We start from the raw sequence: 14,743 nt of genomic DNA on the forward strand, positions 1-14,743 counted from the left end.
TCATGGATGTCTCAAGAAGAGTAAATTTTGGTCCTATTTTCCTTTTGTGAGTAGTGAGCAAAATCTGCTGAACAAGGCATATATTCTGCTAACACTGAACTTCTTAAAAATCTTACGTTATTGTGTGACATGAAGCAGAAAAATTATTCTTACAAAGATAAAATCTGGTCAGATAAGACTGGATATTGAAGTGAAATAAGTAGTGCTCCTAGTCTCAATCTCCAGGCACTTCTGAGGCTGAAGGACTGAAGACTATCTGGTGCATTAGTGGAATGACTGTTCAGCTTGAGTCTCATACTTGATAGTGCTGCAGCCAGAACTCTGAGCCAGAATAAATACATTAAATTTAGTGTTTCTTTCATTTTTGAGCTATTGCCCTGGTTTGTGAAACACTTAGTTGCTCAAAGAATGAAAGGTCAAATCACCAGAAGTGAGAGTTGTTACAGGGAGGGGGAGCGAAGCCATTGGAAATTCTCATCACAGGTGAGAAGGTAGGAGAAAATCAGCATTTCTCAGCTTTATTTTTTTTGTGGCCAAAACAAGTAAAGTCTGTCAGATTCTTCTGGCTCTCTGGTCAGGCCTGAGGTGCTTGGGTGTGATGACAACAAGTGTTAGTCATGATCACAATGTTTTTTGTCCTGTAGATGCAGCTGGGTTTTGTATTTGGATACTGTGTGTCTCCACGGGGGAGTTTGGGCATTCTTCAGAGACACAGCAGGAAAGGGAAGAGATCTCACCTTGTTTTGTCTGGTTCAGCTGATCCCAGCAATCACAGTATACACTAATTATTCCTTAACAGGGAGGAAGAGAGAACAAGAGAGAGAGAGGAGAAAGAAGGAGAGAGGACAGGAAGAAGGAAAGAAGCAGAGCTCTGGGATCAAGAGAGCAGCCTGCAGCTCTGTGAAAGGCCTTGCCATCCACTTGCTCTCCATCCCTTTGTGTTGCCCTAGGAGGTGTTCCCTGACAGTTCAGGATCTGCCAACAGCAAGGAAACTCCACACTGACTTCAGCAGAGGGGAAAAAGTGTTTCAGTCCTAACCAAAGCACTGCTGGCTTTTCAATTAAAAACACCCCCAAACAGCTGTGAGTTATGCCCAATAAGTTTAATAACTGAGGAAACCATAGCAAGTGACAACTACAAAATACAAAGCAGACATGAAAATTGATGGCATTCAAAGTGGCAAGGGATAGTGTCTGAAATGAAAACTGAAAGCAAAACACACAAGATATAACACACATGGTCACATACAATACCGCATTAGTAATAGCACACACAGATACTCCTTATACTGGGGGTTTTCACACTTCATCCCAGATGACAAGTAAATTGATGTTTTTACTCTCTTACATAAATTCTTGTGCACACAACATCATCAGCACCAAAGGTCTGGAAAAGAAATAAAAATCAATCAGAAGACATAGAACCAGCAAACATTTAACATAATTTCAAAGTGTTATTTTTACTAAAGTAACTAGTTCTATAGCAGAAATACTTTTTCTTAAGTCTTTTGACAGATGAGAGTAAAGAAAAAAGTAATTTTGAAAGAGGAATGCAATGTAAATGACCTGTTTTTCATGGCAGGATGGATTTCGTCAGAATGATAAATTATACATAAATTCTCTTTTTCTGTAGTTTCTTGTCATGAATTGAAAAATAAACATGAGAAAATAAAGAGAATTTGGAATGTACTGTTGTTATACTTAGAAACAGTTGCAGCACTTTGAACTAGAAATGCTGAGGGTGAAATTCAGATGGCACGTTCCAAAGGTATTCTTTGATATTTGCAGATATAAATCCAAGCAGGCAAATGAAGTCACTGGAGGAAAGATGCAAACCAGGAGAATGTACACCTGTAAACATAATGTTGCTGCAAGCAGCTGACAGCCCATGCTGGGACACCAAACACTCTCTTCTGGAGAGTGGGCAGTGTCACTGACAACCTTCCTTCAGGAGGACACTGTGCCCTTAACCAGTGAGTTTGTTATCCATGATAAGGAGCTGGAATGCCCTACAGATTATCAGGACATGTAGGCAGGACAGTGATTGTAGGACTGCCTGAGAAAGCCAACTGAATCCCAAAGTGTTTGTATGCAATTTCAGGTCTGGCAGGCTAAAATTTAAGCAATTAAGCATGAAGGAAACAATAGGGGCAAGAGTGAGGAAATAGAGACTGCAAAAAACTTCACATTCAGCTATGCTGACAGAAGGTTTTGAGCTCAGCACTAACAAGCTCTGAGGTGGGATGTCTTGGCTGCAGTCACTGCCAAGGTCTCACTGAAAAGCATGCATTAAGAGCTACCCCAGTGCATTATGAAAATTCAGCTGGGCTATTTGTTTTAATGCTTTCTACACATGTTTTGGCCAATACTTTGAAAAGACTTAGCTTTAAAACTAACTTATACTTTGTTCACTTTGTTGGGGACACAAGTCTGCTAGTATTTTGGAGATACAGACTTTGTTTTTATGCATATCAATATCATATCAGTGCTTAATATATATTTTTAGATTATACATGAATACATCTGAAAATGAACATTAAAGATATGGATAGTTCTCTAATGTCCACAGCACCAGCTGCAAATACCCTTAATATGGCTTCCTTCAAAATTTCCAAATTATCCACAAAGGCAAAATTATTTCAGCAGGAGCTTTGCCAGAGAGAGGAGGTAAGAGTCAAGACCATCCAGGGCTCAAGGTTTTCTGTGGAGACTGTAAGACCCTTGCAGCAGTGATTGTTTTTCACATTCAGGCACTGCTAAGCACAGGGAGGTTTGGGTCCCCTGCTGCTACTTCAACACAAATGATAAACAGCAGTAGAACAGTTCCTGTGTAATGTTCTCCCAGAGCTGGCACAGCCCCAGTCTGGAGCTGCACAGCCATGCAGCCACCCCGTGAGATGGGAGTGGGTGCCACATCAGCCAGTTCTAATGAGAAAGGCTGCAGCAGCAGTTTGCCAAAACTCATAAAACCTCCCTGACAAATTTATGTCTGCTCTTCCAGGGAAGTTAAGAAACTCCTTCCTCTAAAGCTGTGCAACAGCAGTTATTCTCAGAACAGATCAGTTCTGTTGAGAAGGAACACTGCAGGGAAGAGTAGATTGAAATAGATGTGATTCATACTGCAAGGGAGCCACTGTAGATCTGAGTGTTTGAAATTGCTGTGTCCGGTTCTAAGACTGTGCTCCTGGGCAGAGCTTGCTCCTAAGGCATCAGTGTAGTCTGACTGGCAGCTTCCCTGGAAGAGTCACAGGAGGGAGTGTGGAAATAAAGATCAACATTTGTGGAGGAAGAAAAATGACATAAGACTTTCTGGGAAAGCTCAGTAGTATGGGTGAGTGGCAGCACGCAGATCGACTGCTGTGCACTCAGAGTCACAGCTCAGCGTGTTTGTGACACAGGACACAGGATCCTCATTTTGTACTTCCAACATCCAGCTCCAGCTAGACTTCTGGACTGAAAATTTCAGGCAAAGGACTACATTCAAATTAATCTGGACAAAAATCATGTGCAGAAAATATGGACATATTCAGGGAACCCAAATTTTAAAAAATCAATTGCTACATACAAGGACTCCTCAACACACCAGTCTCACAGTCTGGAAAACCACTATTATTTAACACAATAATGTCTTTAAATCTAGACTGCAAAGAGATAGAAATCAAGCAAAGCACAATTACAATTATTCTGAAGCACCATGTAACCACTGGGCACTTCTAAAACAACCGACATCCTTTCCTTGAAGACCCACCTTCATGTGGCTTCTGTCTTGTTTCAAGAATAAGTTGCATTTTTTTAGCACTTAGATTTCATACCTAATACACATTCAGATGATTAACAATGTAAATGAAGCACATAAATAAAGGGCTTTATTGTCACAGTTATGTACAGGTTTAAATGTGGACTTAAACAAAAGGTGTGTTCCTATCTTACTGTGACTTACTATCATTTGTTTATAAAACTCCACTCAGTGTTACTAAAGAAAGCAAGAAGGAACATGTTCAAACTTGCTGCATTCTTTTCCTGTGGTAACTCACAGAAATGTCTAATGTACAGCTGGGGCCTAGGTAAGGGAAGGATCCAAATCCAAAGGGTGTTATTCCTCTGTTCTTCACACTTAAATCCTATTCGGTGACAGGATAAAGCAGTTTAGTGTCTGTGGTTCTAATTCTAGACTCAAAAGAAGTGATAGTTCCTATTCCAATAATCAGACTTTAAAGATTTCCATGACCCAAAGCAGTAGAACTTACAAATGAAAAGAGAATGAGCAATTTGGTGGTGAAGTTCCATCAGAGCAATTCAAAAAGGTGCAATACTATCAAAATGTAATTCAAATGTAATGAAAAGATGCAGGATTTCCAAACACCACCTTCTCATTGGCTTGGAAAGATCCCATTTATCTCATAAAATGCTACAAGGCAAGGCTTCTATCTAAATCTAAAATAGGATTTTAAATGTGCAACGACTGCAAATTAAAGAATTGTTTTCTTCGCTTAGCTTGTCATAATCTGTAGCTAAGAGTCCAAAGGCACACTGCAAACAAAGCCCTTTGCAGGGGGATAATCCAATAAATTGACCTCTCTCAGTTCACTCAAAATCTGATGACCACTGACATCATGAGAGATTAAAAGAGAATTACAGGGCAGTAATATATTTCTGTAGGAGCAAATCTGCTTTTTGAAGGCCTTCTTTATAAACATTTGCTGAGGAGCCTTTGTGGTAAGTGGAGCACACAGTATAATGAGGAAGAGTGTCATTGAAACAATCACCTGGGAAAGATCACTTCTTCCAGTGTATGCAAAAATCCCTTTAGCTGCTCATGACTAATCAAAATGCACAGGCAACTTACAAAAGGAAGACAGAATCCATCAGCAATCTGATGGAGAAAAGAAGGTATTACTTAAATGAATCCTCAGAAAAGGCTTTGTCCACATGCAAATTTTCATCTATTTATCTAGAGTAAAGATATAAACCCTCACAACGAAGGCATGTTGCCTATTTCCATTCTCCTCCCGACTCCCATAATATTTTAGGAAAGAAGTTGATCCTTGCAAGGCCATAGTCACTGAAATGCAGCCTCCCTTTCAAACTTGGCTATTAATAGCAAATCACCCAATACACAACCTCATGCTCCTCAGGATATCAATTGACAACACCATGCAAAATTAGGTGATTTCTCAAGGAGCCTAAATGTCAGTATTTGTGTTTGAGCACTGCTATATGACACAATTTCCTCCAAGTCAAGCAGCAAACGAATGGCAGAGACCTGAGACAATGGCATCTCTCTGTTATAGCTGAAAGCCAAGTGCACAGAGGACATCTAAGCTACAAGTGATATTACAAAAGGCTGCATTCAGGATTGGGTGCAGCCAAAATGCAAATGGCTTTGGCTTCTTTCTTTGTTTGGGATGTGATCCAGACAAGGCTGTAGTAGTGAGCAGGGGCTGTAGATCCCTAAGCTCCCTTGTAAATCTGCTCATGGCAAAGAGTAAATTAAAGCATTAGGTCCATGCAACACACACATGCATTATTACAGGCTTCTGAACTTCTGTCAAGGCTGCTGTAATGAAGACAGCAGCAACCCCCTCCATCTGAGCCTGATATGACTCCACCCTTCTTTTGATAATTGATTTTATATAAGATCATTCTCCAAAAGTTATAGAAGAGTTAAACACTTAGGTAGTTTGACACTGTTTGATACAAGACTTAGGCACATCATGCATTTCAGCATTCTGCTACAAAATCTCTTTCCAAATCTGCATTGACCCTTCTCACCTACTGTTTAATTTCAGAAGCCAGCAAAATCATTTTTAAAATGTTCACTCACTCATCTAGGCTCCACAGTTCACCAGGTTTAATCAGCTATGGCATGATTTTTCTGAGGAGGGAATGTAGAATAGAAACCATGCTTGAACCCCCACCAATGTTCTGCTCTTTGACCCTTGCTACAATTGATTCTGAGAACCCCTGTGTGATAGGTGAACTGTGTAAAATGTGCTCAGAGGCTGTTTTTAAAGCCCTCCTCCAGTAATCATCCACTTTAAAATGTTTGTGTGCTACAGATTAAACTTAAATCTATAGAAGCATGAGCAGCCATGAAAGCAGCAATGTAGCTAAAGCGAATTTGAATATAAATGTGTCTCATTTGAATAGACAATATTTGTAAGCAGCATCTTTTAACTTTGCAAAGAGAGACCTTTTGTTCTTCTGACTTACATAAGTGATTGATAGCTCATTAATGTCCCTGACAAAAACACACTGCAACAACAAAAGCATTATGAGTATAATAAAGAGAAGAAAAGGCACTTAATTCTAGATCATAAATTTCAAACACATAAAAGAAATACATATTTTCGTGTTACATTCTCATCTTGATTGCTCAAATGCTAATCCAAATATAGTTTATGAATGTAGAGTTGTAAATACAGCTATCCTGACTCTGTGTATGCATTACAATCCTAAAGTACAATACAATATAAAGATACAGTCAAGACAAATAAATGTGGACTTTGGTGGGGAATTACCCTTTCCACCCTCCCTTGCTTGCACATTCCATGTAATTTTTATCTATATTGTCCAATAATTCTAAAAATGCAGCGCTGAAATCCCACCAAGTGCAGCCCAGCAAGATTAGAATAAACAGCTCTGTCTGACAAAAGAAGTTGCAGTGTTCTAGTTTTAGATCAATGTTCAAATTTTCAGACTATCTTTTTTATAAAGCAGAACTGACCCTCCTTCCCTTCCTTGGCTGAAAGAATTCTTTTTCTAACAGGACTTTGGGCCTACATCTGTCATTGTATGAGAAAAATATTATTTATCTACTAATAAAAGCAGTTTATTCTCTATGCTTCAAGAAGCTAAGGAGAACTGAAGGCAACTGAAGGAAAAGAAAGCCTTTGCTAACTAAATAATATATTCTCTGAATCTGTGTACCAGAGAATATGATGTGACTTGGAAGACCATCATTTTACTCCAAGGAAATATCTTTGAAGAACATAAGGAATTCTTCTGCCAGGATGCAAGAAAGATTAAAAATTATTAAGCAATATGGTTTCTATTTTAGCTCTGTGGTAGTCATGGCAAGTAAACATTGATTTTTTTTATTATTATATGGGCTAATAAATTAATTTTATTTAATAAGATATGTTGGAGAGAAAAAGATATCCTTACACTAGGAAAATACCATAATCAAATGGATCCCCTAAGCAATGCAGCATTTTAGATCAAAATTATTTGGCAAAGCACCAACATTTGTGCAGCCAACAGAATAAAACTAATTCCTTACCCCCTGCCTCCTACCCCAAGCCTTTCTTCAATTCATGCCTCAGTCTAACACAGTTTTCATCCTTTCTTGCAGCTTCTTTCAAACTGGGTATGACTTTTCTTGATTTCTTCTGCAAATGCATCTAATAAGTGAATGGGAAGTCTCAAGACTTCTTGAAAGATTTCTTTGGATGGAGGAACAGAAGCAGAGCCTTACTGAAGCACATCAGAGAGAGTGAAGGAACAGAAAAGATTTGTTAGGTAAGCAGGGAGATTTGAGAAGTGTGAAGATGGGAATTGTTAAATATTTGAAGCAGTAAGTGCAGTAAAACTGAACGAGAATGAATTTCAGGTCCTAAAGATTCCTAAGAGAGTTCTGAGGGTAGAAGAAGAAAGAAGACAGAGATCTCATCTTCTCATTGTGGTCTTGAAGACGTAAGATGTAAGTGGGGGTTTCCAAACTCAGACCCAAAAAAATTTCCCAAGCATAAAATAAAATAATCTAATGTTGAGTCTTTGTTCACTGTAGTGATGAAAAACAGTGGAGAGACAAGAGATCAAAAGTGTCTTCTCACTAAGGGTCCTTATTCCTACCTTGTTCCCTTTTATAGCTGCTGTACACACCTCAGCCAATCACTTCAAATAGTTTAGCTTCTAAAGCCCAGTTCTCTGAAGGAATGTTCTAGGGCTTTAAAATTAGGGATCACAGACAAGAGAAAAGTAGCTAATCCTCTTCTGTCTCTAAACAGTAGAATTTTTTGTTGCCTCCCAGAAGGGTTCATTTTGGCCATTTCAGCTTCTGCAAAGGACCAGAGGTCTCACACCACCATTACTCCCAGAAACACCTCATTGCTGAGCTTTGGACTGTCAGACCTTGAACATCAACCCATGTATTTAAAAGATCCATACATTTAGTCCCACCAAATGTCATGAGGGCTTGAAAATGTTTGTCCTGAGGACCAATTACTGTCATTATAATTAATAAAGCAAAAGAGGCCACTATGCTCAAAGAGGTAGGAGAATGAAACTGTGTATCATATTGAATAGTAAAAAACACAGAAAGAATGATCTGGATCATTGGAAACAAATAAACAAATACCAAATTTTCATAATGGCCACATTAAAATCACACATTGCAACCAATGAATGTAATTCCAGCTTGCCAGAGACAGGAAGAGGAAATGGAAACCAGAAAAGAATTAACAAAGCCTTTGCATATAAATCAGGATCATTTTAGGTAAGAGTAGGGAGATTAAATCACCGTAATATCAGGTGCTAGATTGCTAACAAAACAGTACATGCTATTCTGGTTTTCTTAATTTAGGAGGGAAATTGATAAATTGGAAAGGGCTAAAAAAGCACTCAAATAATGATTCAATGAAAGCTGTATTTACATCAAAAGACTCGAGGTTTTCCAGTGGTTTAGTTCCACAATCTCAAAGTTCTTCTAAGAGGTGGCCTGATCAGTGGTGTTAAGAGAACTATTTGCAATAACAAATTTTAGGCACATTATTTAGGTTCTTTTGGACACCATATGTAATGGCTGGAAGCTGAATCTACACATACACAAATTAAAATAAATGTATATATTTTAATGGCAAGGAAATTACCAGTAAACCAAATTATTGAAAGTTCTGAGTTCCTATAAATGGAAATGTTTTAATAAGAAGCAAGTTGTTGTAATTTGTATCCTAACTGGAAAAATAATTAATTCAGAAAAATTCAACAGACTGTATTAAAAAAGAAAAAAGGTTTAGTGGCTTTAAATCTTTGAATCCCTCTGGTATCTTATCCAGCTTCATTATTCTTCCCCAGCAGGGTAAGTTCACATTGCTGCTTGCAGGAGGCAATTGTATTATGAGCAGCTTTCTTGCTTTGCTTGGAGCAGTGCACTTTATTTAACAGCTGCCTCATCAGCTTGTTGCTTAAATAAAAAACTACAGAAATGTATTGTTAGAAAGCTCAAAAAGTTATAGTTGAGAATATATTTTGTCCACTGCATTTCACCTAAAGATGCAAAGCAGAGATCAAAGTACTTTGCCTCCTAAAGTTTTGTGATAATATAAAGAATTCCAGTGTTTGAGTCAAAAAAATTATGCAGCATTGGAGTATTCATTCATTAGAAACCAGTGTGATTTCACTAACAGCACACATCCTCATAAGGGGTGAGTGAACAGTTCCAAGGTGTCTGCCATAATATTAACACCTTAGAAGCTTTTTGTTTATACTTGGTTAGGTTTGGGTTTTTGTTTCAGATGCAATCTTAAAAACAGAACTCCATCTGCTTTAGAGAAACACTGGGGAGGCTGTTGGTTTGTTAAAGTGCAGAGGTTTAGTTAGTGTGACAGTTCAAAACAAAACCTCCCTGCTTCGAGTTTTCTTACCCACCACTCCAGAAGCCTGTCTTCCACGTCCAAACTGATGAGGTGTAACAATCTAATCAACTATTTATCCAGAATTCACTAGCAAGAACATGTGCAATAAAATGATTCTGAACTCGAGCTGATCTGTGCTGGTGTGTCTTTACTCAGGTGTGGATACTGGTAAATGAATGTGGAGTGACCACTGAGGAAAGATGCAGCGAAGAGAGCTCTAACTAACAGAAGTATAATCTGAATAAACAAACTGTGCATGATTGAGGGCAGGCACAGCCAGGAGGTTGCAGAGGTGCTGCTCAGAATGCCCACAGTCAGCCTGCTGCCAGATGGAAGCTCACACACCACTGGGGGGGTGTTGGCTGACAGCAAATGCACAAATCTCTGTATTTTTAAGAAACTCATGAAGACAATTCTGACTCAGAGGTGATCAGGGAATTGGGGAAGGTGACAGAGATATGGGAGAATATTTTTTTTCGTATTTTTCATAAACAGAAGGGATTAAAGCATGCTAACAACATGCATATCTTTCCTGCTATGTACCATGTGACCCTGGATAAGAAGCAACATTATGCACATGCCTAAAAAGAAGATTCTCCAGAAATTAGGTCAAATGCCTTGATCTCACTTTCACCAGAGAAAATCTGCAATAAATCAAGCAAATTCTTTGATGATGTTGTAAATTTACAGAGCAGAAGTGGCCAACTTGTGATTATTCTATCAGTTCAAGTATGGTGAATGTTCTAACAATCAAATGCAAGTCAGAATATGCATTTTTCTCCATATGTTTTTAAACAGAAAATTAAAAGAAAGGAAAAAAAGCAACATATTAATTGTAAGGCAGAGGATTATGAAAATGGTAATCTTCCAGTTGGATTTAAGTAAGGAAAAACAGTAACTTGTACTATGTGGTAACAAAGAAGCCTGCTAATGTGGTGCATGTATGGAGTGAATTCAAGGTTCTTACCAAAATCAGCTCATCATTAGCTAATTCTCGAGTCCAGTACGTTTTGGGACCATCTCCCTCAATAAGAGTTTGTTTGCAATAGATCTTGTTTTCATTCTCCCAAGTTGCCAAACTCTGCAGGCAAGAAAACCATTAGGAAATACATTAATTATATTCCCCAGCAGCACAAGACAGAGACAACAATGAGCAGTAGTGAGAATAATTGCTCCTCTAAATGAGCAACACATAGATAAGTAAAGGCAAAGGAAAAATCATCAGTGGAAAGTGGTGAAAAAAAAATTAAGGTGTGATGGGGAATTTTGGAAAGAGGTATATATTAGTAACAAAGTTATTGCAAATGTCTTTTCAGTGTGAAGCCACTCAGTTTCCATCAAATGCTTGATGTTGAAAAGTGTCATTTAGGAATATGCTAATGTAGTGTCTGCATTTCCAAGCATCTTTATATACATATGATTTGATCTGACATGTTATTTATCACTACAAAGTCCCCTAAAAGCATAAACAATTGTATATATATCATGTTGTGGTCATAAATAATGCAGTATTTGTCACTTAAAATCTTTCCTGCTCTATGGCACTGTGCCAAGCTAACTGTAAACACATTGAGCTAACAAACTAGAATAAATCACAGCTAAATTAAAGAAACATTGTTAGAATTCAAATGTTTGTGGCATTACTTTTTTAAGGTTGTGACTCTGGAGATTGAAATACCCTTGGGCATTTTTCAAAGCATTTGAATTTGAATAATGAATATGAAACCACTGAAAAACAAAAGAACCCCAAACTACACGATTTTGTTTACCTTTCACAAACAGGCAAGCCCTGTTACTTTTCACTTGAGCATTGAACTATTACTCCACAGTGCAATGGAACAGCTGTGCATAAAGATACCCTGTAGAGAATGTTCAAGTAGTTGCTTTATAACTACACAGGGGAGGCATTTATTAGTCTGTGTGTGTGCATATGTATGCCTAAATTCAAGTTAACACTTCTCAGACTTTCCAAGGGGAAAAAACCCTTTACTTTGATTTAAAATTTAAATTTTTAAAATATTTTTCAAAACAATAGATTTTATAAGCCAACAAGCCATCTCAAATGGCAGTTATAGAAGCTATGCCTTGAAGTACAACCACATATGATTCCCTCTTTGCACAAACAATGGATTAGTTGGCAGCATAAAACCCTCCACCCCATAAAGTATATGAAAATATATTACCAGTCAGCAGTTTTGCCAGATACTGCAAACTACATTCTGGGGTATTATTTTATTATCTGTCAGTTTCTGCTCTGTGGCCACATCTTGGTTATATACACACACAGCAGTACAACTTATTCCTGAGAGTGGACTATAAATAATTTCATGACACATGGAAAAAATTTACTACTTCACAAAACCCATTTCTTTCAATTTTTTCCAACTTTCATAGCTTACAGCCATAATTATTGGTTTTCCATCTGCAGAAATAAGTCCTTCTCTAGAAAGCAGGTCACATTTATCATATATGCATTATGTATGAATACCCTTTTGCCAAACAAGATAAATTAACAAAGCCAGCAACATTTCCTGGACAAACTGTTAAATATACGATAACTCATCCTAGAGAGCAAGTGGATGTCCTAAATATTCACTGATTCCCAGAATCTGCTTCCTTTTTCATAAATCTATGTTGACAGCAATTGCACTGAAGACTGTAAGCTCTGAATTCTTAACGATAAAAATGGTCTTAAAAAACAACCCAAGAATTAGGAGAGATCATATTTTGGAAAGTAGATTATTTCACCAACACTGGATACTTTTAAAACTGGATCCTCATTTGAGAATACATTCCAATAACCTGTATTTGTATTTCTTTTATAAGAGTTTTATATATGTTTATATATATTTCTTTATAATTATGAGTAAACTGCTCAAAGAAAGCATAATTAACCCATGCCTTCAATAACAGTTTTCAAAAGGCAGCTATGACCACTGCCCAGGTCCCTAAAGCTCAGATCCCACATATCTATACCAGCAAGAACCTGCTGTCAGATGCTGTCAACTTAAATCCCCCTTTATGGCCACAGAAGTGGTTACAAAGGTACAGGAGCAGGGTGTCACACACAGAATGAAGCCCAAAGCACTCCAGTGAATGCCCTCTAATGCACTTCTGCTCAAGGAGAGGGTGTAACTGTGGCTGGTTCAATACCTGCTGAAAGCTGTCTTAAACTTAAAGAGCTGCCTATCAGTAAACTGGACATATGCACTTGGCAAGGGTGTGAAAGACAATTTCAGACGCAAACCACCAACCGTCTGTGGTCCTGCTTGAGAACTCACCTGATTCAATCTAGGACAAAAGCTGGGTCAGATTTATGCACTAAATCCTGACTCTTGAGGTCTCTCTTGCTCCACCATTTCCCATATTTCTGTCAGGGACAAAAGCTGGGGAGAGCTTTCACTGCAGCTGAGGTCTTCAGGTGAGAGGGAAGCAAAAACAGAACTAAACCCTGCCAAGCTGGAAACCAGATACCTGAACTCTCCTTTTGGGACCTGTCATCAGATTTCAGTTTTATCCCAAAAGACGGACAAGAGAAGTGGTGATCATCAAGAACCTCCAAGAGAACTTCTCTTAAGAAGAGGGTGGAGGGCAGCAATGCCGCTGTCCGGGGACATGGGCAGCAGATGTGCTTGTCCCAACTAGAAAGAACTTGGTAACACACATAGCCCCCACACACATGCACGTGCCCAGTCTCCTCCTACCCTGCACTTTCGTCCATCCACCGTCTCCTCCTCAAAGCTCTCCCCGATTTTGAAGTTGATCTCAGTGGTGCGGACAGTGGTGGAAGTTTTGATGTAGAACTGGTCCCCGTCCTGGCGGATCTCTACGTGGGGTTTGGAGGCGGCCGCCACCGCCACTTTCCTGAGCATGGCATTGACACCTGGGCGAAGCGGGGAGGAAGCAGAGTTTGAAGTCGCCAGTCGTGCCCTCGGCTGACCTCGGCCAGCATCACGCCGATCGGGGAGCGGGGCGAGAGGCCGGGGCACAGCGCGCAGCCCCACGGCACAGCTGCGGAGCTCGGGAGCTGCGGCGCTCCGGCAGGCTCCGCACGGCCGGCACACGGGGCTCTCGCAGAGATCCCCGCGGCGGAACGCCGGGCCGGCGGCAGCCCAGCTCCCCAGGCAGGACCGTCGGAGCCCGTAGGTAGGGTGGGAACCGTGCCGTGTCTCGACCGCCCCTCCCCGGGTAGGACTATGAGCCGTGTCCCGCACCGGCGGAAGCCTCTCCTGCCCGCGGCCGACGCTCGGAGCTCTCCCGGGAGACACCGGGCACCGGAGCGCGGCTGCAGCTGCCACGCCGTGTCCCTTCCCGCGGGACACAGCCCTCTGCCCGGTTCCCCCGCGCCTCACCCAGCGCCTTGAGCAGCTCGTCGAAATTCTCGCTGCTCCTCATCTTCCAAGTGCCGGCGAAGTTGGGCATGGCGGGGCGGGCGCTGCGGAGGGCGACGGGGACGCGGCGCTGCTGCTCGCTCTCCGGCTCAGGCACCTTGTGAGTGGGGCGGACCGCGGCGGCAGCGGCAGGGAGAGCCGGGCACACCCACCTCCACCCCTTCCCCCGGGTCAGCACCACTCCGCCAGACAGCCGTCCCCCTCCCAGTCATGGCCATCCATCCATCCATCCATCCATCCATCCTGCCCTCTCCATCGATCACCGCTTGCCGCCTGCCTTGCAGGCTCCACAGCTGCCCCTTCTGGGGCTGCTCAAGAACGAGAGCCCGAATGTCATTTGTCCCACAAATGAGGTGGACAGTGAGGACTTGATGAAAAGCCCCAGAGGCAAGCAGGAAAGGCAGAGGGCAATCCAAGCAGGCGCGGTCTCTCCAGGCTCACGCTGCGCTGACCCCACCAAGGCAAGGCCGAGGCACAGCAACCCCTTACACCGAGCCCCCCGCACGCACGGCTCTGCCAATCTGCCCTCAACACTGCTCACTGGGAGCAGCCAGCAGGTCCATGGGGTGCCAGGGAGCACAGCCCTTTCCAGGACAGGAAACTGTTTTAAGTGAGCTGTCACTGCCCTGAGTTGAGTCTCCCCTTGGAGAAGGGTGAAGGACAGAGATTCCGAATGCCTAAAGCATTCCCTGGCCTCAGCCACACATTACCTCAGTG

General features: G+C 41.0%; 1 protein-coding gene across 1 annotated transcript; it reads right to left on the reverse strand.

Moving 5' to 3' along the window:
• Positions 1 to 1,084: 1,084 nt before the first annotated feature.
• Positions 1,085 to 14,218, reverse strand: CRABP1 (cellular retinoic acid binding protein 1). Its single transcript, XM_015639144.2, has 4 exons — positions 13,988 to 14,218; positions 13,340 to 13,518; positions 10,603 to 10,716; positions 1,085 to 1,387 (listed from the first exon to the last, which is right to left on the reverse strand). The coding sequence occupies exons 1-4, from the start codon at positions 14,055 to 14,057 to the stop codon at positions 1,337 to 1,339; spliced, it is 414 nt and encodes a 137-aa protein (XP_015494630.1). The 5' UTR covers positions 14,058 to 14,218; the 3' UTR covers positions 1,085 to 1,336.
• Between the last annotated feature and the right edge of the window lie 525 nt (positions 14,219 to 14,743).

Source organism: Parus major, chromosome 10 (genome assembly GCF_001522545.3).
Source record: "Parus major isolate Abel chromosome 10, Parus_major1.1, whole genome shotgun sequence".
Classification (NCBI taxonomy): Eukaryota; Metazoa; Chordata; class Aves; order Passeriformes; family Paridae; genus Parus; species Parus major.

Coding starts and splice junctions, on each gene's coding strand:
- CRABP1 (XM_015639144.2), bottom strand. CDS start 14,057: ATGCCCAACTTCGCCGGCACTTGGAAGATGAGGAGCAGCGAGAATTTC. Junction 13,519..13,987: donor CGAGCTGCTCAAGGCGCTGG/GTGAGGCGCGGG, acceptor CGCTTCGCCCAG/GTGTCAATGCCATGCTCAGG. Junction 1,388..10,602: donor CTAATGATGAGCTGATTTTG/GTAAGAACCTTG, acceptor TTTCTTTTCCAG/ACCTTTGGTGCTGATGATGT.